The sequence below is a fragment of the Hipposideros armiger genome, unplaced genomic scaffold, assembly GCF_001890085.2.
Source record: "Hipposideros armiger isolate ML-2016 unplaced genomic scaffold, ASM189008v1 scaffold_482, whole genome shotgun sequence".
Classification (NCBI taxonomy): domain Eukaryota; kingdom Metazoa; phylum Chordata; class Mammalia; order Chiroptera; family Hipposideridae; genus Hipposideros; species Hipposideros armiger.
Window position 1 is genome coordinate 812,744 of NW_017731832.1, and position 22,134 is coordinate 834,877.

The 22,134-nt window shown below is 50.9% G+C and overlaps 2 protein-coding genes across 6 annotated transcripts in view; one reads left to right on the forward strand and one right to left on the reverse strand.

Moving 5' to 3' along the window:
- The window catches only part of STAT5A (signal transducer and activator of transcription 5A), a 35,309-nt gene extending 22,101 nt beyond the window's left edge, over positions 1–13,208 (forward strand). For both annotated transcript variants that reach the window (XM_019667059.1, XM_019667057.1), the window contains 7 exons: positions 7,842–8,048; positions 8,650–8,744; positions 8,824–8,954; positions 9,424–9,579; positions 10,298–10,349; positions 10,679–10,783; positions 11,813–13,208. In XM_019667059.1, the coding sequence (XP_019522604.1) occupies positions 7,842–8,048; positions 8,650–8,744; positions 8,824–8,954; positions 9,424–9,579; positions 10,298–10,349; positions 10,679–10,783; positions 11,813–11,975 (909 nt within the window). In that variant the 3' untranslated portion in view covers positions 11,976–13,208. The remainder of the gene's footprint in view (positions 1–7,841; positions 8,049–8,649; positions 8,745–8,823; positions 8,955–9,423; positions 9,580–10,297; positions 10,350–10,678; positions 10,784–11,812) is intronic.
- Positions 13,209–16,058: 2,850 nt separating this feature from the next.
- The window catches only part of STAT3 (signal transducer and activator of transcription 3), a 53,629-nt gene continuing 47,553 nt past the window's right edge, over positions 16,059–22,134 (reverse strand). The window contains exons 18-24 of one of the 4 annotated variants that reach the window (XM_019667061.1): positions 21,853–21,905; positions 21,556–21,650; positions 21,294–21,433; positions 20,580–20,792; positions 17,663–17,705; positions 17,262–17,374; positions 16,059–16,664 (exon numbers count right to left, since the gene is read on the reverse strand). In XM_019667061.1, the coding sequence (XP_019522606.1) occupies positions 16,609–16,664; positions 17,262–17,374; positions 17,663–17,705; positions 20,580–20,792; positions 21,294–21,433; positions 21,556–21,650; positions 21,853–21,905 (713 nt within the window). In that variant the 3' untranslated portion in view covers positions 16,059–16,608. The remainder of the gene's footprint in view (positions 16,665–17,261; positions 17,375–17,662; positions 17,706–20,579; positions 20,793–21,293; positions 21,434–21,555; positions 21,651–21,852; positions 21,906–22,134) is intronic. The other 3 variants (XM_019667064.1, XM_019667063.1, XM_019667062.1) reach the window with 3 other exon arrangements.

Below are 22,134 nucleotides of genomic sequence, written 5' to 3' on the forward strand. Positions count from 1 at the left end.
CCTCCCAAGCCAGTTCTTAACCATCGCGCCACTCGACCGGCCCCCTATCCATGCTTTTTTTAATTTAAAATGTAGACAGTATATATTTGTCTTGCTTTGGTATTTATTCTGACAATCTCTGCTTTTACTTAAGGTGTTTAGTCCATTAATATATAATGTAATATTTAACGCAGTTGAGCTGAGGTCTCTACTTTAGTATTTATGTTTGGGTTTGTCCTGTTTCAGTTTTTATTGTTTTGTTTCTCCTTTTTTTATTATTAAATTTTTTTTTAGTATTCTGTTTTAATTTACCCGTTTAAGCTTTCCTCCTAACCCTGCCCAGTCAATGTTTTCTGTACCCTGAGGCCAGCACATTGTCTGAATCATAGTAGGTATTGAGTAAATGTTGATGAGCCGATTCTAGCATGTCTTCCTCCCATCTGATTCCATCCCAGACTGACCCCAAAGAAGATGGCCCAATTCCTAGATTAGGAAACAGGAGATTCAGGCTGTCAATTCTACCTAAGGTCTTGGACTGGTTGACAGTACTTAAGATCCTGTTCTTGGGTTTTCTGTTTTCTGTTTATGGGTTTGGGTTTGGATTCTGGTTTGGGTTCGTACCCATCATGCAATGTCAGTTTAGTCTCATTTGTCAAGTTCACCTATCAGAAACACAGACTATTGATCTGTTTGTGCAAAGCAAGGCTCAGCTCCCTCCAGTGGAGCAGACAATTGCCTCACGTCTCTTGGCGCCCTTCCCGGAAGCTCCTGCAAATTGCCAGGAGAGACCTAAGTGGGTCACTTGCACAGGGAGGCTGGGCCCAGGTGTTGGGGTCACCACCACCTCCCTGTGGGTGGCAGAATTCCTGAGGCGGCCGTCCAGACTACTGTGCTGTGTTTCCGTGCTGGACAGTGCTCTTCCTGCTCAGTGCCCTGCAGTGAGACTGGAGCCATATTTCTGAAGCCTCTTCTAGTTCTGGGCTCTTCCTTGCTGTCAAGAGTTGCTTTGGTGTGTCCCAGCTTGCGTGTCCATGGGGCAGGACCTAGGTCAGTGTGACATGGCCTTCACAGGCCTGCCAGGAACTTGACCAACACGTGCTGACTCACATCAACTTGACTCAGTCCAAGTCAGGACCCTGGGATGTTCCAAAAGGCTATTGGCAGGAGGTAATCATCCCAGCATTCAGCACAGTGGTTCCCGTTGAGGGGAGGGATGGGTTTGCAAGCCGGGGAGGGTAGACGAGTGGCTTTCACTGTGGACATGTGTGATTTCTTAAGCTGGGTGATGGATACACAGGTGTTCTTTCTACCTTCCCTATGTCTTAAGTACTTCATAAGTGATTTTTGGAAAAAGGGTGGTGAGGCCTCACTGACTCCCTGTTCCTGCCATTGATGGGATTCCTATCAGCCAGTGTGGAGAGAAACTGCCTCCCTCCACCCTTGCTTTCCTGAGAGAATCCTGCTGCTTTTGTGTCCCAGTGGGCCCTGGACACACACACACACACACACACACACACACACACACACACACACACACACACACGTGTCTCTGTTTTCTCTTTCTCTTTCCTCTTCCTGTTGGTTGACTGAGCTCACGGTGACCCAACCTGGACAAACATGTTGGGCACCTTCCAGCACCTAGAGAAACAACTTCTTCCCCGAGGAGAGGCTGCTGTGCTCTGGGAGGTGGCGCAAAGCCATGGCACAGGGCCTTCCCTGATGAGGCTTTGCCCTATGAGGTGGGGGCTGAGAGTCGCTGGTCTCTGTCAACCTTTAACCCTGCCCTGTAACCCATTAACCAATAAGAACTAACTCTCACCCAGAACGTACAGGTGCCAGGCAGGGTCTGGAGCATTTTCTGTAGCATTACTTTTTAATCCTCACAGCAACCCACTGAGGCAGGGAACAGGATTCTCCCACTTTACACATGGGGAAACTGAGGCACAGGAGAGCGAAGTGATTTGTCAGAGTTCGTGCATCTAGTAAACTGCCAGGGCAGTTTGGGCCAGGGTGGGAGGGGAGACCACGGGGCAGGATCCTCCTCAGCTGGACCCCCAAGCTTCCATCTCCCACTCCCTAGAGGGGAGCTCAGAGGTGGGAGGCCAGGGAGTGGAGCCTGCTCCTCTCCGTCACCCTTGGCTGCTAGCGCCCCGACTTATCATTGGTCAGGCATGTCTCTTGAGGGTCTTGGCTGTAGAGCAGGTGAGTGTAGTTTCTCTGGGTTTCCTGCTGGAGGCTGGGAGATGATGGTCCTGGGTGTCCCGTCCCCTTCTCTAGCCCAGTTTACCCAGCTGGCCCAGCTGAACCCCCAGGAGCGTCTGAGCCGGGAGACGGCCCTCCAGCAGAAGCAGGTGTCCCTGGAGGCCTGGCTGCAGCGCGAGGCCCAGACGCTGCAGCAGTACCGCGTGGTGAGTGGGGTCTGCGTCCCTCTCCTCCCAGGCGTGGGGTCCACACCCCAAGCTGAGCTGTCAAGGCGCCCAAGAGAGGGATAGAGCCAGGAAGAGAGCAGGACCCAGGAGAGCAGGAGGGCAGATCCCCCTCTTTCCTGTGGGGGCCTGTGAGGCAGAGCAGGTCACGGGGAGGGGAGGCCCGGCCTCCTGAGTGAGGGCCTGCAGAGCTGTTGTCCGGGAGCCCAGAAGGGCCTGCTCCCCCCGCCCTCAGGAGCTGGCTGAGAAGCACCAGAAGACCCTGCAGCTGCTGCGGAAGCAGCAGACCATCATCCTGGATGACGAACTGATCCAGTGGAAGCGGAGGCAGCAGCTGGCCGGGAACGGAGGGCCCCCCGAGGGCAGCCTGGACGTGCTGCAGTCCTGGTAATGGGTGTGGAGGAGGCAGGCAGGGCTCAGGGTGGTGCTACCAGCTGCTGCTTCCGCTCGTGTGTGTGTGTGTGTGTGTGTGTGTGTGTGTGTGTGTGTGTGTGTGTGTGTGTGTGTGTGTGTCCGTGTCCATGGGCAGCCCGCTCGCTCTGTCTGGTGATGGGTCTTATTTTACCAGTGGTTCTGGTTCCTGAGACAGACTTTGAGGCCCCCAGTCATGCCTCCTGTCCCCGGGAAGGGAGTCACTGTGTTGGGGCGCAGGGCGTGGGGGTGCAGAGGGATGCTCGGGCTGGTCGGGTCTGAATCAGGGTCGCCCCTCCTGTGTGATGCTTTGAGTTTCTGGAGGGCAGGGCAGCTCTGCTGTGCTCTGGGGACAGGAGTCGTGGCTAAGGAGTAAAGCCTTCTTGACGAGGGCTTCCTGGGTGAGGGTGGAGCTGGGTCTCGGGGGGCTCACCCGAGACTGGGAGCCTCCCCAGCTCTGGTCTCGAGGATGGAGTGAAGCCATTGTCCTTCCTGTTGGTCTTGGGGCTCGTGCGCAGGTGTGAGAAGCTGGCCGAGATCATCTGGCAGAACCGGCAGCAGATCCGCAGAGCTGAGCACCTCTGCCAGCAGCTGCCCATCCACGGCCCAGTGGAGGAGATGCTGGCTGAGGTCAACGCCACCATCACAGACATCATCTCAGCCTTGGTGACCAGGTGATTGCTGCCTCTTGGCCACGCCCATTCCCCCATGTGGTTGTCATGGGGGAGGCGGGGTGTGCTTCCGCTTGAACCTTGTTTCTCTCTGCCTCACTCCCTCCCGCCATCCCCCCTGTCCCCAGCTGCTATGGCTGCCTGGTGTTGACCTTGCCCTGTTTCTCTTGTGGACTCCACATGGGCTGCCCTTGTCCCCTGCAGCCCGTGCCAGCTGCTGAGTTCATTTCACTGTCTTCCCCTCCTGCCATTCACCTGACTCTCAGTGGTCTCCCTGGAACAGGCTCCCTGCCAGATGCTCTTCCTTTGCCCTTGAGCCCCATGGGAGGCAGCCTCCCCTCACAGAGGGACCAGAGCCCTGTGCCCTGAGGCAGCATCTGGTCACTTGTGTCCCCGCAGCACATTCATCATTGAGAAGCAGCCCCCTCAGGTCCTGAAGACGCAGACCAAGTTTGCAGCCACCGTGCGCCTGCTGGTGGGTGGGAAGCTGAACGTGCACATGAACCCCCCTCAGGTGAAGGCCACCATCATCAGTGAGCAGCAGGCCAAGTCTCTGCTCAAGAATGAGAACACACGCAAGTACGCGAGCCCACCCTCATGCCTGCCTCTTTTCTCCAGTCCTCGCTGGGTAGAATTGACCCACCTCAGAGCTCTCTGGGCTCAGCTGTTCCTATGCCGGAGCCCTGTTAGCCCTTCTGGCCTTTTCTGGCTCTCAGAGAAAGAATACAAGGCATTCTTCTGTGAAGACAACACAATTTGGTTTCATTTACATTCAAGAAACTTTTGTCTTTTATGTATATTTATTTCTTGTGTGTTTTATGGCGCTAACATTTCCTCTAAATGACATACATTTTTAACAGCCTTCTGTGTTTCCTCCCACCCAAGTATATTCCTACCCCATGTGAGCTGAGACCCTGTATGGATTTAGAGTTGCGTCTCTCATTTGCAGTGATTACAGCGGAGAGATCTTGAACAACTGCTGTGTGATGGAGTATCACCAAGCCACTGGCACCCTCAGCGCCCACTTCAGAAACATGGTGAGGAGTGGGGAAGAGGAAGAATGGGTTTTCCCCAGTTGTTTGAGAGCGTTGGGTCCTAATTTTCTCCTTCGCAGTCCCTGAAACGAATTAAGAGGTCTGACCGTCGTGGAGCAGAGTCGGTGACAGAAGAAAAATTTACAATCCTGTTTGAATCACAGTTCAGTGTTGGTGGAAATGAGCTGGTTTTTCAAGTCAAGGTAAAGCCCTTCCTCGGTTGTGTGCGTGAGTGTGTGAGTGTGTGTACTTTATATCACCGAAGAATTGTTTTGATCTCATAGTATCTTCTTTTTGGTTATTGATGAACAGAAAGTGAGAGACCTCACCCTTAGAACTGCATCTCTTAGATTCTCTTACGAAGGAACAAACTGAAATAGCTGGAGATGTAGGTAGAAAATGAATCAGGAGAACCTGAGTAATAGTTGTAGTAAGTTTTAGACATTTGTTACTTGCTTTCTGCTCTCACACCCAGATATGTCTCCAAACTCTCTTTTTGCTGTCTTGTTCTCCATGTAACTTTGAGAATTTACTGCGCCCTTAAGGAATATTTGGTAAAGTCTCTTAATTTATCTAAAATTTCTGTAATTGTGCCAATGTGGAAAAGACGTATAATTCCCGGAGCCATTCACATTCTGTATCCAAGGGTGACATTTACTGAAACTTGAGGAGAGATGAAAGTGTTGTGATAGAAGAAAAAGAAGGAGAAGAAGGTGGGGCTTGTGGGTGTGGCCTGTGGGTGCTCAGCCCTCCTCCTGTGTCTTTTCAGACCCTGTCTCTCCCGGTGGTGGTGATTGTCCATGGCAGCCAGGACAACAATGCTACGGCTACTGTTCTCTGGGACAACGCTTTTGCAGAGCCTGTGAGTGGATTCCTTGGGCCTGCAGGTCTCAGGATCTTGATGCTGGTGTCATGAATCTCTTTCATGTGTTATCTCCCAAAAGAGCACAGGAAAAATGCTGTTTTCCTTGCTGGGAGACAGAATAGAGCGAATGCGGAAAATGGAAAGAGCATGGGCTTGAAGTCAGGCCAAGCTTTCGATTCAAGCTCTACCATTTCCTCACAATGTGACCGTGGGAAATTCACTTTACCTCTCTGAGCTTAAGTTTCCCCTAAGTGTCTGCCACACGGGGATCATAATGTTTCTTTGTGTTGTTAGGAAGAGTAAATTAGATAACATACAAAATTCTTGTCACATAGTCAATCCTCAGTAAATATTATTTTGAATCATTGGGTGAGGCCATAAATGGAACTTGGGACTCCCAGGTTCCTTCTAGAGGTTAGACCTCCCCGGAGGTTACTTTAGCTGAGAAGTTGCGTCATGTCATCTTCCTTCCAATAAACGAAGGCGACATTTAATGTCTTTTCAAAATTTTAGATTCTGTAGTTCATCCCAGGTCTCTCATGAAGAATGAGATGCTTTGTCTAAAGGGACAAGTATGATTTTGTGGATTTATGCAAATATAATCTTAACACCACTAGTGTGTTGCTTGATGAGCATTTTTAAAACATTGCAGCAGGCAAAGTTCTGTGTGTTGCAAATTTCCTGTAGAGACTAATCCATAAAGGCATGATTAAAGGGTTGTAGTTGTTATTTGGGCCATAAAAGTATGTTGTTCTCGGGGTGACCCGTTACCTCAGCTGGTTCGAGCGTGGTGCTGATAACACCAAGGTTGCCAGTTTGATCCCCGCATGGGCCACTGTGAGCTGCGCCCTCCCTAAAAGAGTCAACTATGCCACTGTAGCATGAAAGCAATGTGTACCAATGACCATGACTGTTTCCCAATAAAACTTTTTTTTTTTTAAAAAGCACGTTGTTCTCTAATGTGACCCTAATGTGAAGAGTCTTACCTTCTCAATAGTTTTCTTTAGAGAACAATATTTTTGCTGCAAAGGTGAGATTTTTATCAGAAATTCTACCATGCTCGTGCTCCCTGTTGGGTAATGCAAACCCTGAGTTTTAGGCCCATTTTAAAAACTATCTGCCTACATCATGTCCCCTAATAAGCTCCCCGGGCAGTGTTGCCGCATCTTCTCTCATTTCCTTCGCTGCCTGTCCACAGATCTCACTCCCCAGGTAACTCTGGCATCTCCTACAACATGCCTTTACTAAAGTATCTCATCTAAGTAAATAAGCATGTTTAACATTTTTAGTATGTTAACAAGTAATGTGCATCTTAAGCTGTTTTAAAATAAATGCACGTGGGAATTTACAGATATATTTGCATATTTGTCAAATGATGTAAGTACATTGCAGCACTGTTTGTAATAGCTAAAGATTGAAGGCTGATACACAGATGTCCATCTGTGGAGGTCTGGTTAAATATTACTGCTTCTCCATGCTGGAGAACATTTAGCAGCCACAAAAGACAGTGAAGAATTTCTTTATGTGCTGATGTGAATGAAGTCTCCCAGATACAGTAGTAAGTGAAAAAAGCGTCATGCAGAACATGTGGATTTTATGCTTCCATTTATAATTTTTAAAGGAAAAAAATATATATATTTGCTGGCCTGCATAGAGTATCTTTGGAGGTATATGCAAGAAACTAAATTGCATGCCTTTGGGGAGAGGAACTGGGTTGCTAGAAGACAGGGATAGGAAAGTGACTTCGCTCTGTAACCTCCTGTGCTTTTCCATTTTATAGCATGAGAAGGAATTGCCTATTCAAAAAAAAAATTTATAACAATTAAAATGAAGTACTATGGCTGAATGGGATGAAAAGCAGTTTATTAAAAATTCATATTTTAACCTGTTTCTTACTAAAGTTGTTCATCTCGCAGTTACATTCTTCCTTAAGCTGTTTCACTTTGAGCCAGAGTTCTTGGTGTCAAGGGCAAGGGTTACACTTGTGTGCACACATGTAGGAGCATATATTCTCAGTCTCCCTCTTTCCCTCTCCCTCTCTCTCTCACTCTCCTCTCTCCCTCTCCCTCCTTCTCCCTCCATCTCTCTCTCCCTCCCCTGCTCCCCTAGAGAACCAGTTTTTTAGATTTTTCTTCCCATTGATTTACAATGTGAGAGCCAGGCCTTGGTTGTGTTTTGTTTTCGTGGCTGTGAGAAGGTAGCATTGGATCATACGTTTGGCAGCTCATTTACAGAACAGCATAGCGTGAGGTTACCCTGTAAGTTGTGGGTGAAGAAGGTAAAATGAACCTTCTGAGTTTCCCAGAACTGCACACCCCGTGAAAGAATCGATTCTCAGGCTCGGTGAGTCAAACGTTTGTAACCACGTCCAGCCATCAGTGTTTTCATTTTGCAGGTTGAGGGAATAAATCACATAACTGTCTTCTCACGAGGCTCTGGCTTCTCCCCCTCTCAGGGCAGGGTGCCGTTTGCCGTGCCTGACAAAGTGCTGTGGCCGCAGCTGTGTGAGGCGCTCAATATGAAATTCAAGGCCGAAGTGCAGAGCAACCGGGGCCTGACCAAGGAGAACCTGGTGTTCCTGGCGCAGAAACTGTTCAACAGCAGCAGCAGCCATCTCGAGGACTACAACAGCATGTCCGTGTCCTGGTCCCAGTTCAACAGGGTGAGTGAGGGACCCGCCGCCAGCTGCCTGCCTGGCACCACCTGTGTCCTGCCACCCCTCCCCACCAGAGACAGGTTACTGCCTAAGGTCAGCGCCCCACCCTCTCTTACAAGCAGGAGAGAGGGGGAGGGGGCTAGTACCCCAAGGAATGCAGGAAGCTGTGCGAGCCAAAGCAGGACCATCGGAAGGAATCCGAGCTGAGAGTCAGGCTCCTTGGGTTCTAGTCCTAGTCCTGTTAACTGATTTCCCAGGCCCCTGCCTGTCTTGGGCCACGTTTCCCCATCTGTGCGATGAAGGGGTTGGGCAGGAATGAATGTGGAGGTCTCGTCCAGCTTGGAAAACTTTTTATAACTCCTACCCCCACCCTATGGGATTGTCTTGGATCCGTGTCTAAGGGGCCAGAGGCGACTTGTCTCTGGTTTCCTAGGATAGGGGTTGGCGGCTATGTCAGTTTATGGACTGCCAGAGTGTGGGACAAGTAGGGTGAGGAGTGAGGAGAGGGTTTGGGTAAGGACCCGAGGGCACTGACTCTTCCCCGGGCAACCTGTGACAACAGGGGCACAAGCCCTGACTCGGGATTTCCGGGGGCGGGGGTCCTCAGGAGAACTTGCCGGGCTGGAACTACACCTTCTGGCAGTGGTTCGATGGGGTCATGGAGGTGCTGAAGAAGCATCACAAGCCCCACTGGAATGATGGGTGAGGAACAGTGGGCAAGGGGGTCGGGAGGGCGTGGGCTCAGGGCCCAGCGGTGACACTGCGTGCTCTGTGCACCCAGGGCCATCCTCGGTTTTGTGAATAAGCAGCAGGCCCATGACCTGCTCATCAACAAGCCCGACGGGACCTTCTTACTGCGCTTTAGCGACTCAGAAATTGGGGGCATCACGATCGCCTGGAAGTTTGACTCCCGTGAGTGCCCTGTGTTGTCCACACTCCAGTCCCAACAGCACGGCCTCCGATTTCCTCGCTGCCCATCCTGCATCAGTACTGCATCCTGAGAGGGCACCTGGTGGGACTGCGCGGAGTATTGAAGGAGTGTGCTCAGAAACTCCTTCCCTTTTCTATCGTTCTCCATTTCCGAGAACCTACATTCACGGGCCCCCTAGACTTCAGAACTGCTGGGCGAGTCCTCCAGCAGTTTCATGCTCTCTCTTCTCTGCCCTGACCCAGCCTTATTGGGTATCTACGCGCCTGGTTTGCCCCGTAGAATGTTCCCGTGGCCGTTTCCTTATCCTATGCCAGGGAGCACTCCAGGGGTAGGGTTGCAGTGCAGGCTAATAAAAGCCTGGATGTCTCCACGAGCCTGCCCTAAAACCCCACAACCTGATCCTTCTCCTGACGGCGGTGGGCTGTGGGAATGAGCTTGTCCTTTTCACAGCTGACCGCAACCTGTGGAACCTGAAGCCGTTCACCACGCGGGATTTCTCCATCCGGTCCCTGGCCGACCGGCTGGGGGACCTGAGCTATCTCATCTACGTGTTTCCTGACCGGCCCAAGGATGAGGTTTTCTCCAAGTACTACACTCCGGTGCTTGGTGCGTCCTGCCCTGATCCTCCCGGGCTCTCCTGAGCCCAAGGACACGCTCTCGGGCTAGGCAGCGGCAACTCCCCACTAAGGGCTCCGGGGCTATTTCTTTCCCCTGTGGGTTTTGGTCCATGGGATGGTGCAAAGCATGTGGAGAGGATTTCAGGGCTTATAACTGAGGAGAGGGAAAGTGAAATCTCTGAGTCTGCTTTCTTCTCTGTAAAATGAAAAGTTGAGTGGACTCTCACTTTTGTGCCCTTGGAGGAAGAGGCTACAGTGCTGGGGGAGGAGCCTGGATAATTCAAACCCACAGATAATGAACTACTCCTGTCTCCATCCACTGCTCTCACCGCTCCCCGCCCTCAATCTGGCTCCCAGGTTGAGAGTAGGAAGCAAAGTGGACAGGTTTTTCCTCTTCAACCTGTCCCCAATCCATTGGTTGGGTTTGTTCCTTGGTGTCGATTGTATTTCCTTGGCTGGGGTGGGGGTGGGGAGAGAGAAAGCAAAGGACCAGAAAAGGAAACGGAAGAAGGGATGAGATTGAAGCCAGGGCCTGGGTGGCCCTCAGGCTGGACCTGTCAGCAGGTGTTCACTGGGGGTCCGTGGGAAATCTCATCCCTGCTGAGCTCCCCGTGATGTGAGTAGGAGGCAGACTGCATGGGGTGGGCTTCCACTCCCTGACGAGTCCCCAGAGACTTTGGTTCTCATCACCGTTCCCCCCTTCACAGCTAAAGCGGTGGATGGATATGTGAAGCCACAGATCAAGCAAGTGGTCCCTGAGTAAGTGTCCAAGGGCCAGCTCTAGTGTCCTGCTGCCTCTGTCCCCCACCCCTGACTATCTTCACCCTTCACTACCACCCCTCTCCTGTTCAAGGGCCCAGCATTCCTTTCCCTTGAAACCTGGCTCAGCCCTAGGGAAGGACCTGGGTTTGGTCACCATGGGGCCAGTGCCCAGAGCTCCACTCCTGAAGCTCAATTCCTGCAGCTGGAGACCCAGGCCCAGTGGGCACTTGATCCTTCTACACCTAAAAAAGACAAGTCCCCTGAGCCCCTCCCCAAGTCAGCCCCTGCCCCAGGCCTCTGAGGCTCTGCTCTGCTTCCTCTCACAGGTTTGTGACATCTGCAGACTCTGCCGGGAGCAGCGCCACCTACATGGACCAGGCCCCCTCCCCAGTCGTGTGTCCCCAGGCTCCTTATAACATGTACCCACAGAAGTAGGTTGTGTTCTCATGGGGCTCCGTGGGGAGGAACTGGGCGCTTGGCCTCCGGCTGGACCTTGGAGGGCTAATAGGCAACGGTCTCTAGGTCTGAGACCGCCCAGCCCGGGCTGGGCTCTGGCATGTGCCAAGGTGCAGGGAGGGTGAGATCAAGCAATAAAAAGCACAGAGAATTTTAAAGCTACACATAGCAGGGTCCTTGCTCTGATGCTGATGAGCCGTGTGACCTTAGGAAAATTATTGAGCCTTGCTGATACTCTGTTTTCTCATGTGTAAGATGGAGGCAAGAATACCTGCCTCGTGGGACTGGGGTCAGGAACAAATGAGAAAGTACGGGTTCACACAGGGCAGCTGTGGGTGGGGTGGTCATTCGTAGGAGTCAGGTGGGAGCAGGGTATATCAATTGCTCCTCTCTGGAGTGCCCAGGGTAGAGAATTAATTCTCTTCTGAGCTGTGATTGGCCTGGGCTGGGTGCCTGGGTGCCTGGGAGGCACAAGCTATAATGGAATGACCACAGGTTTGAGGGGGTCACAAAGATCAGAATTCCAATCCTGACTCCACCCGCCAGCCAGGTGGCCCTGAGTGTTTCCAAACATGGCCAAGCCTCATTTCCTCCTCTGTAAGGTGGAGTAAATGCCTACCTTACAGGTGGCTGGGAGGATTGGCGTAACTGGTTACAAGGCCTGCAGATCGTGTAGGTGTTCAGTGAATGGAGCCTAGGATGTAATAGAATAGTGTTGCAGGTGGGCGGAGCTCACTGGCCCAACCATGTCGTTTTACAGATGAAGTCAGGGAGAGGAAAATGAATTCCTTCTGATCACTCAGTGAGGTAGCAAGAGATGAGACTGGGGTGCCTCCCAAAAAGCCAGGGACTGACTGATCCAACTTGGGGGGTGTGGGTCTTGCCAGAGCTGGTCCTGTTCCCCATGAGACTGGCATGAATGGGGAGGCGGCCAGGAGCTGTCCCCGGGAACCTGGGGCTGTGAGGCAGGCCAGCTCCCTCTGACATCCCCCTCTTTCTACCAGTCCTGACCCTGTCCTCGACCAAGATGGAGAATTCGACCTGGATGAGACCATGGATGTAGCCCGGCACGTGGAGGAACTCCTACGCCGCCCCATGGACAGTCTGGACCCCCGCCTGTCCCCACCTGCCAATCTTTTCACCTCTGCCAGAGGCTCGCTCTCCTGAATGTTTGAATCCCACACTTGTCTTTTGCAACAATACTCGATGTGAAGGGTTCATATTAATTGTGATTTTACTATTGCTGTGCATATTGATGCCTTTGCAGGAAGCACGTGTACCCGTGCATACGTGTACCCATGCATACGTGTGTGTATTTGTGTAGGAGGTGTGCCTGCTTTGCCTTTGCAGTCCTGCATCATGTGGCTGGGGCTGCAGCAGCCGCCTTTTTCTTCAGATCAAGGTGTTCCAAGAGTCCCCTGGCCTGTCTCTGTTGTAGACGAGACTGAGCTGCTTCCGTCATGTCAGGTACTCGGTGAAGGCAAACCTAATCCATATACCGGGTCTTGGTCTGCTCAGCAGCCATTTAAGAGGAGGCTTTGCCTCCCGTGTGTGTGTGTGTGTGTGTGTGTGTGTGTGTGTGTGTGTGTGTGTGTGCATCTGCTCCTGTACACATGTGTTGGTCTATTGATTCTTCCCTCAAGAGGGAGGTTGGGGTTCAATTCTGAGTAATATTTTATACTTTATCTAGTGAATATGGACTCCAGACTTCTTGTGAACTGACAGCTTATCTAGGCCGTGGCCATGTCCCTAACAGCAGAAATGGGTCATTTGAGTTGGGCCTGTCAAAGCTGCTCTGAGTGTGTCATTTCTTGACCTCTTGGCCTCCAGCCAGGAGTGTGATGCCATTGCCTATGCCCTTGCTATCTTTTCCCACCCAGTATCCCCTCCCCTCCATCCGGCCCCAGGCTTCTCTCCTTGCCTCTCTTGCTTATAGGAAAGGTAGGAGAAGGGAAAATGGGTCTAGGACATGGTGGGTGAACAGGGAACCCAGGACTTGCAGGGTTGACCCCCTCCAATCCTGGGGGGCGGGGGGAAACCTGCAGCGAGCGACAGCAGAAAGTCAGCTGCTTGCTGCCTGCCTGTGGAATCTGGAGTGAGGGGTGAAAGCTGATCTCTGCTTCCGTGCTGTTGGGAGGGGGGAACCTGGAAGAGGCCTGATTACAGTTGCACAACTGGCTGTGGTGTGAGAAGGCTTGGCTTCCAACCTCACTCACTTCGTCCTCAGAGGCTACCTGGCACTCAGCCAGGGGCAGCTGCCGGTGGGGAGATTGGGAGCCCCAGGTTCAAACCTCTCTGAAGGCAGGTGGGGATGAGAAGAGGGAGTCTTTTGTACTTTGTACATAGGCCATACATTTGTGAAAACAGTGTTTTTGAATAAAATATGTATTTTTCTTTTTTCTTTTTTTTTTTTTTTTTCCATAAAACTGCTGGTGTGACTCCTGGTTGGGTAACAGGGATCACTGGAGCTGGAGGCGTTTTGTTCCTTCCCTCCTGCTGGCTGATGCTGTAATGTGTAGCCTGAAGCTACAATTCTGCTCCCTTTTCTATGGTTTTAAGGGTGCTGATCCCCCCTCCCCCACCCCTGCCCCAAACACTGACAGAACTTCTCAGAAGACTGAAGAGCTAAGACTCGAGGTCTTGGGAAAAGATGGGCAGGAATTAGTGGAGGGAAGGGGTCACGAGGAATGGGAAGAAATGTGGTCTGGCCTCTTCTTATCAGCTGCCGCTATACGCGATCTTGAAGCTGGCAGCTCAGGGTCAGAGCCAAGATGACTCAACCCTCCCAGGGCCAGGGTCATAGGAGAGCCCAACAGTCCCTCTTCCCCTGGCCTCTTCCCAGAGACCAGCAGGTGGCACCATCCCACTGCCACTGTGTTTTCAAAAGTTCGGCCTGAGACTAGGGGAGACGCTGGGCTGAGAGCAGGACTGGCTCCCCATTTGGACGCCCCCCTGATACCTAGGTGCTAGGTGCCAAGTCCAAGGGCCCGTGGGGGATGGAAGAACAAGGACCTGCTGACGAAGTTTCTTCAGAGCTCAAAGCGAGGGAAGAGAGGGGCTCGCAGCCCGCCCCAGCCCAGGAGGTGCAGGGGCCCAGAGTTGGGGTGGCGGGGGTGGGTGGGGAGGGAAGCGGCAGCCAGCCGCCTGAGCACACTAATCTCTCTTCCATCTCTGCAGGGGAAGGCGGCTCATATCTCACACCCCGCTGCACTCGGCTCTGTGGTACTCCGCACAAGGGGGGGGAGGTGGGAGACAGCTGAGTGGGAGCTGATGTCTGTGAATTATCACCACTGACTGCCGGCTCGGAGCAGCGGCCAGTTAGGTGTTTAGTTGGTCCCCACCAAGGTGATAATGGAACAACTGTGGAAGGGGAGGCCTTGGGGGTGGGGTGGGAGTATCAACATCCCAACCCCCTTAGGTAGCTTATCTGACCCCAGACAGGAGGCCCAGCTTGCAAAGGCCCCTGGAAGGAGGAGGGAGGGAGGAAGAGGAAGGGAGAGGGAGAGGGGCGGCCTTCACTCTGACACCTTTGTGCCTGAGGAGTACGACCCCTGGCTCCTCTAGTGTCCCCTGACCTGGAGGCTGGTGGCTACATAATATGGGGGGTGCTCAGTGCCCCAGAAGTGGGCCAGTGTCAACGCGGACATGAGCGGGGCGCCACCACCTCCTCTCCAGACAGGCTGGGCCTGTGTGTAAGGACCCCTCAGACCTGAAGCAGGGAACGGGGAACTTCCACCGGCCAGAGACACAGCTGCCACGCTATCAGATGGGTCCTATATAACTTTTATTTTTGGAAGTTAAGTAGATACAGCAATATACAAAAAAAAAAAAAAAAAGGAACCCACAATAATATAAATTTTTACACTATGAAGTATACATTGGAATTTGATGCAGTGGCCAGGACAGCAGCTTACAAACCACTGTAAAAGTAGGTTAATGATGGATGGAAAGCCCTCGGCTGGGCTGGGGTTGAGCAGGGGCAGGCAGTGGGGAGAAAGCGGGCCGGTCCTGGAGGACTCGGTTCTTGAAGGGAGCAACCGGACCATGTCTCAGCTCCTCTTGGGGCAATCAGAGTTAAACCCAGATACACGCGCTACCTCAAAGCCCCGAACGTTGCAATATCCATCTGCTCCGGATCCTTGCCCTGGGTCCCTCAAACTAAATCTTCTCTCAGTTTATGAGTCAAGCTTATCATGAACGAAAGATTGTCGCTGGAGAAGGGAGCCTGTACTACCTGTCCCCGATTCTAGGCAGGAGGACAGGGCACAGGGATGGCCAAGGGATGGCCTTATGTCTTGGAGAGAAGGTCCTCATCCCCTAATTCAGAAACTGGCTCATTTGGGTATAACAAACTCATTCCACAGAAACTCTGATCCACGGAGACGAGGTGGTTTGGGAGCACCCATGATAGCCAGGCCTCTGAACCAGAGGAGGCCCCAACATCAGATCACCTCTCATGCTCCTAAGTGTTTCGAAGTACACTGTTAATTCAACCTGTTCTGCCTCATCTGTGGGGCCCCAACGGGCAGGAGACAGTCACCAGTGCTGGGGGGAGGCTGGGCGCACACTCCCTCACATGAGGGACAGACTGAGTTTATCAATAAGCCTTTGCCCCTGAGTTCACCAAGTGAAGAAATGATTACAGGTGCTGTGGGAAGTCACCGAGAAACTGGGATAAGAACCACCACATTCCCTGAGCTCAATCAGACCCTTGGCGGGGGCCCCATAATCTGAGTCATGTTCAGCCTGTAACTGTCTCCCTCTGATTCCAGGAGGTCCTGAGACCAGGGCTCCGAAAGCAAACAGGACAAGGGACCTTTGGACACTGGAAGGAGCCACGCCACAGGGGGAGGTCAGGTGGACTGGGGGAAGGCAGGAGAACCATCCCATCCCTTATAAGGCACCCACAGTAACACCTGGGCTCTGAAACAAGAGCGCAAGTCCAGGGGGAAAGGGAGGACAGGGTATAAGCGTGCCTCTGCCCAGCCTCACCTACTAATAGGCCAACACCTACCGGGGAAAATAAAAACTCTGTTTATAAAAAAAAGGCTAGAATGTTTAGTTTCTCCTTCAACCTTCCCATTTCAAAACCAAAGGCCAAGCCACAGCATCAGATGTCTTTTAAGGGTTGGATCTGAAGCCCATTTCAGGGTTTATATAAAGTATCAGCCTGACGAAAGCTGAATGCCTAAAGCACCAAAGAGGCTATTGACTGAGTTTTCTTAAATACAAAAAAAAAGGCTATGCTGATACAGTGTTTTTTTGCCCTTTAATTTTTTTTTTCTTTTAAATTTCAAAAGAAACCTAGGGGCTTTGAAAGTCCTATCTTCTATTTGGACGTTAGCAAGGTTAAAAGTGCAATGCCAGGGATACACGTATGTAGCTAGAGGCAGCCTGTGACGTTAGCTTACAGAAATGGGCAGAGGGATGCCACTGGCACCAGGAGGCACTTGTCTTACAACAACAGCAAGCTGCTGAGAAAGGAGGGCAGGGAGCGAGAAAAGACAAGACCCTGCCTTTCCCTCCCTCTTGCCATCCCTTCCCCATCCCCTGATCACAGTCTCAGAGAACACGCTCTTATTTGCATTTAGATAAAAGCATTATCACCCACATTCATTCATTTCTCTATTTTAAAAAGTGCCCAGATTGCTCATAGATAGATAACAGAAGTAGGAGATTTAAAAAAAATCTGGAACCACAAAGTTAGGAGTTCAGATGCTCTGGGGTTTGGCTGCTTAGGGGTGGTGGAGCAAAGGAGGTGCCTCTGTCATCTCTCTCCGCAGCGTCGGTCCTCGGCGCCTCACATGGGGGAGGTAGCACACTCCGAGGTCAGCTCCATGTCGAATGTGAGGGACTCTGGAGGACAGACAGGGAGAGCTGGTTCAGTCGCCTGAGCACTTGGACTGGCAGGGCACACACTCCTAGCCCCCGCCGCCATCCGGTCCCCTGCCCCTCACGGCCAAGACAGGGTTGGATCACCCAGGTTTACTCTCCTCCCTACAGGGTCTTATCCTCAGGAAGGGCTCAGTCCCCCTCCTACCTTAACTATTTCATGTGTATGGAAGACCTAGGACTGCCCTGTTGAATGTGGCAGCCTGGAGCCAGCCATAGGCGGCTACTGAACACTTGTGGTTAGATTTCAAGAGACTCAGTATGAAAAATACCTCATTTGTTTTTCTCATACATGTTGAAATGATACTATTTGGATTTATTGGGTTAAATGAAATATATTCCTGAAATGAACCTCACCTGTTTCTTTTTACTGCTTTTAATGTGGCTACTGGAAAATGTACGCTCACACACGTGGTGTGTATCCCCTTTCTACTGGAGAGTTCTGCTCTAGACCCTCCTCCTACAATCCATATGTACCAGCCCTTGGCTCTGCACACGGGACATCACAGAAGGAGGCCCGATTCCCCTCACAGGGACAAAGTCTGCCAACCGAATACTCACCAAACTGCCCTCCTGCTGAGGGTTCAGCACCTTCACCATTATTTCCAAACTGCATCAATGAATCTAAAGTGCGGGGGGACATCGGCAGGTCAATGGTATTGCTGCAGGTCGTTCTGTAGGAAATGGGGAGCAGTGGGTGGGGAAAGGGCCGGGTTGACAAGACACAATGGAGGAAAAAAAAAAAAAAAAGAACAAAACACACACACACAAGCCATCAAACTCTGGTCTCCAACAGAAAAGTAAAAGCTCAAGCTTTTTAAACACACAAGGTCACTTTGAGTACTAAACATTGCCCAGGGCCTTCCAACCCTTTGCAGGATAACTCTCACCCAGTGTCCCATTCCCAGGGGTAACTGAGGACATTAGAAATGAAGGCAAAATTGGGAAGGGAAGCCACTTACGGTGTCACACAGATAAACTTGGTCTTCAGGTAGGGGGCGGCACCTGGGAAGAGGAAAACTGGGCCTTAGTGATTGTGACCCCACTCGGTACAGGGCAGGAGAAAACCGGCTACCTCACCAGGGCTGACTTGAAATTCATTCCATCCTTGAGCAGAGACTGTTTTGAACCTCCATCTCCCTCCAGGGTTGCCCTCCCTCCCTCACTGCACACTAGTTGGTGTTCTAGGCGCTTCCGGCTTGGAAGGAAGTTCACTTCTTTCCATAAAGCTTTCCTTAACGACAGAGACTTTTCAGCACACCCTTATCCCACGTGAGCCCAGACGAATGCCAGCATTGTGTTCATTCTTTCCCTGGATTGTGTGAACGTTTAACTGCCTGGATGTGGTCTGAGGATTGTATACTGGCTGGGTCGTATCTCTGAGATAACGTCTCTGCATGCGGGAGCGGAGCATATGCAGTCTGAGCATGGCGGCAGCCTGCCTGCTCACATACCAACATCAGTTTTTAAGAGAACGTGAATCCGCTGAGGGTTGTGATTCCAAGGCCAAGGGTTACACCTTCTATTCCTATCGGCACTAATCTGCCTCTGTTACATTTTTAGGTGAGGGTATCAATAACTTTCCAATTGGGTGACTACATCACAATAGCGAAGAGACTGGGGCAAGGCACTTTCTCTTTAAGGGGGAGCGGTAAGGAGGAGGTGCCCGTCTCTGTCATTTATAATTCTTGTTCTATAGTTAGAAATGTGAGGCTTGGAATCAATGAATTTTAGGTGCTAAATGATTACACCAAGAGATCAAGGAACCTTGGAGACACTGGCATGAAATTTGGGGGATTCAGGCGAACAAGTCACGTAGGGGGCATGAGGCAGGGTGGGATGGGCTGAAGGAAGCACAGTGATAAAGTTTGGGGCTTATGGAGAAACTGAGGGATCAGAAAGCATGTGACAATCTGAGAAAAGGCATCGCCAAGGGGTCTTTTGATCTCTGCCATCTGGGTTTATTTTGGGCCAAGAAATAGATTAATTCACTGCAAAATCCAAAGAAGCTACTGAGACAGGCTACTGATGTCTTAGAAATCCATGTGGCCCCAACCTGAGGGGAGCTGCCACCCCAGACAGAAAATGATTTCATTCCCCAGCGATCAGAGTAGCTGAGAAAAATAGCTTTAGCCTTAGAGGGAACAGTAGAAGCAAAGCCAATTTATGGCTCCGTACAAGGTTGTAAATGTACAAATATCCAGTTGGCAAGGTAAGGGATTTGTCATTTCTAAGAGGGGACTGGGACTCTCTCCCTCGAGCTGTAAGAAAATACCACATAGGCTTCTGGTTGGAGAAGGAAGAAGAAAGGAAGAGTCCTGGGCAGACAATCTATCTCTGGGAGACAATAATACCTTCATGATAGGAGTAGAGAGGAAATGGTCATAGACCCATCTCCAAGAGGACTCCCATTTTAATACAGGGGCTCCACATACACACATCAGCCACCGCTACACGCCCCTGACCCCATCTCCACGCTCACACCACACCAAGCTCCTCCGTGCACACTGCTTACACGCGCCTCCCCAGGGGGCAGGCAAAGCACTCAATGTAATTAGTTCCGTTTTTTTGTGACTGGCATCTTGCCCCTGAAGAAATACCAAGGACTCCAGGCAGGAAAGGACCTTGCCTCCTGGTCACACAGGAAGGATAGATGGTAATGGAGGGCATGGCCTCAGGTTGGGAACTTGGATCTTGAAAGCCAAATTAGTCAAAGGGCCGGCACTTGGACCTAAATGTCCTCTGCAGAAGGAACAAAGACTAGTGTGACAGAGGCTGATAAACAGATCTCCCAACTGAAGCACAACGTGGAAAGAGAGATAAGTAGCAGACAGGAAGTGAGAGCTAAACTTTTCTAGAGTATGAACAAAACTCAACACCAGAACAAGGGGGAAAGGAAAGTCAATTGTCAATGAGCTCAAATTCCTTCCTCCAATTCCAGCCCTTCCCGCCCCCAGAAATTCTTCAGAGGGAATTCCTATGAAAAAGTGGGAGGGAGGCTGGTGAGTTTGTGTGTGAGCTATTTGTACAAAAACAGACTTTTCAAAACAACCGGGGCAGGGAAGCTAACCTCAAAGGATCACTTAAGCCACTGCTGACTCCATGATTAAGAAGAGGTCAATAAAAACAAAAATGGCAAATCACAGATTCCTCTTCAGGATCTGGACAGAGAACCCAGAGCGTCAAGAGCAGCAAATGCTAATGGGAACAGACTGGAGGGCTCTGCCTCTCCACGCTGATGACAGTGCTAGAGATTACAGGCTGAACGTAAAATAACTGTATATAATGTATATAAACACGTATGCCCGTGCACATTTTAAAAAATCTTATTTTCAGAAGCTACACATTCTAAATACCAATTCCATACCCCTCCCACCAGTTACCACCTTGCCTTTCAATCACCACTGTCCCCAACTCTGCTCTTAAGCCATGTGCTAATGCTGCTAACACTCATTTCCTCCAGAAAGCCTTTCTTCATCCCACTCAATACTGCTCACATTGTTCACTGACGGGGGGGAAAAAGGAAACACTCTAGACTGAAGTCTGGGTTGCAAACCTTCCAGCACCTACTATGTAAGAAGCACTGTGCTGGCTGGGCATCCTGTTACTGACGAATTCAGACCTCGCTTTCTCTTCAAAGCGTTTTGGGTCTGTTCTCGGGGGGAGGGTGCTCCTTCTGGGGCACAGACTAGTGACTCTGAATCCTCTCCTCTCTCCAACCCCATCAGCCACCCCAAAAGCACTCACTACAAAGTTCTTTTCCATAAAGAGGAATAAAGATGGCCACGTTCCTCAGGCATTCACCTGTCTGTCCTCCAAGGATCCTGCAATTTCCCACTTTTCCCCAGGATTAAATGCCTGACGTGGAAAATCAACAACTACCTGGGTCAGCCTCCGGGTGCTCCTGGCTCTCCGGCCGACAATACTTTCCGAACGCCTCCTCCTTAGGAATGTCGGGGTAGAGATAGACCAGCGGAGACACTAGGATATTGGTGGCATCCATGATCTTATAGCCCATGATGATTTCCGCGAATGACATGTTGTTCAGCTGCTGCTTGGTATACGGTTCCACCGACTGGATCTGGGTCTTACCTGTCACGGGATATGGGAAGGGAAGATAATGGAACGGACCTCAGAGAAAACGACCTAATTTATTTTTCCCTGAGAGGGAGAGACGTATGCCAACCTAGCGCTTGAGACCCTGGATATCCTGCCCAGTCACTTGAAACTGTGGATATGTTCAGCTGGCCTCTGGAGAGGCTATCCAGCTGGGTCACAGGTAATACACGCTTGAATAAATACTTGCATAAGATATACGAACAGGGTAGGTAAGCAAAGAGCTGAAGAATAAAATTTAAATTGCAAACTCCTAGGAAAATATCAGCCCCTGGAATAAGCAACACAAAATTGGCAAATCAACCCTTCAGCTGGAAGAACTTAGAGAAAAGAAGTCACCCAAGTGTGTTTTGCCAAGTCTGAGGCAGGGAGTGCGAGGCCATCTCTGCCCACTAGGGGGCAGTAAGTGCTTGAAACTCACAGCAGCCACGGCAGCAGCCGCTGACACCAGCAGGGGTGTGTGACAGCCAAGCTTACCGCTGATGTCCTTCTCCACCCAAGTGAAGGTGACGCCTCCTTCTTTGCTGCTTTCACTGAATCTTAGCAGGAAGGTGCCTGGGGGCTTGGTGCTCAAGATGGCCCTCTCCCGCTCCTTACTGATAAAGCCCATTATGTACCTGGAGCCAAAAAGGAGCAACAAGGTTTGGGTTGAAGGGGTCTCCCTAGCCATTGGCCTGCTGAGACAGCAGGTAACTTGTTACACCTGTGTACTCTGCCAAACACAAGAGTGTCAACCTACCCCTCATTCCAAAGGGCCAGGATGTACTTTTTCACGAGGTCAATGATATTGTCCAGCCAGACCCAGAAGGAGAAGCCCTTGCCAGCCATGTTTTCCTGGAGAAAAGAATAACGGGAAAGCCAAGTCTACCAGCATCCCAGCTTTATTCAGTGCCATCAACATCCTCAGGTCTATCTACCTTCTGGCAGGTCTTTCTGGCAACTGGACTAAGAGTCCGCCTTTGGGCCCAGTGTCTAGACGTCCCCTCCCAAACCTATTCCCAAGAGGTGGCGGCTAGGAGTTAACAAGATTGCTTACTTTGCAAAATTTAGCCCATGTGATCTGACACCCTGAATAGTTCACACCAGGTCCTGAAGGAAAAAAAGAATAAAGTAGTATAATTTTCATCTTTGAATCAAGATCTTACTTCTTAAAACAAAACACACATTCATACACATTTGTCCCCCAATGTGCCTTGAAACCATTGGTTTTCATGTATTTGAAGGTTGCCACCACTGTGCATACGTGTGTGCATACGTGTGTGCGTACGCACATGCACACACACCAAACCCCATCATTTGACACCCCCCTCCTTGAGTT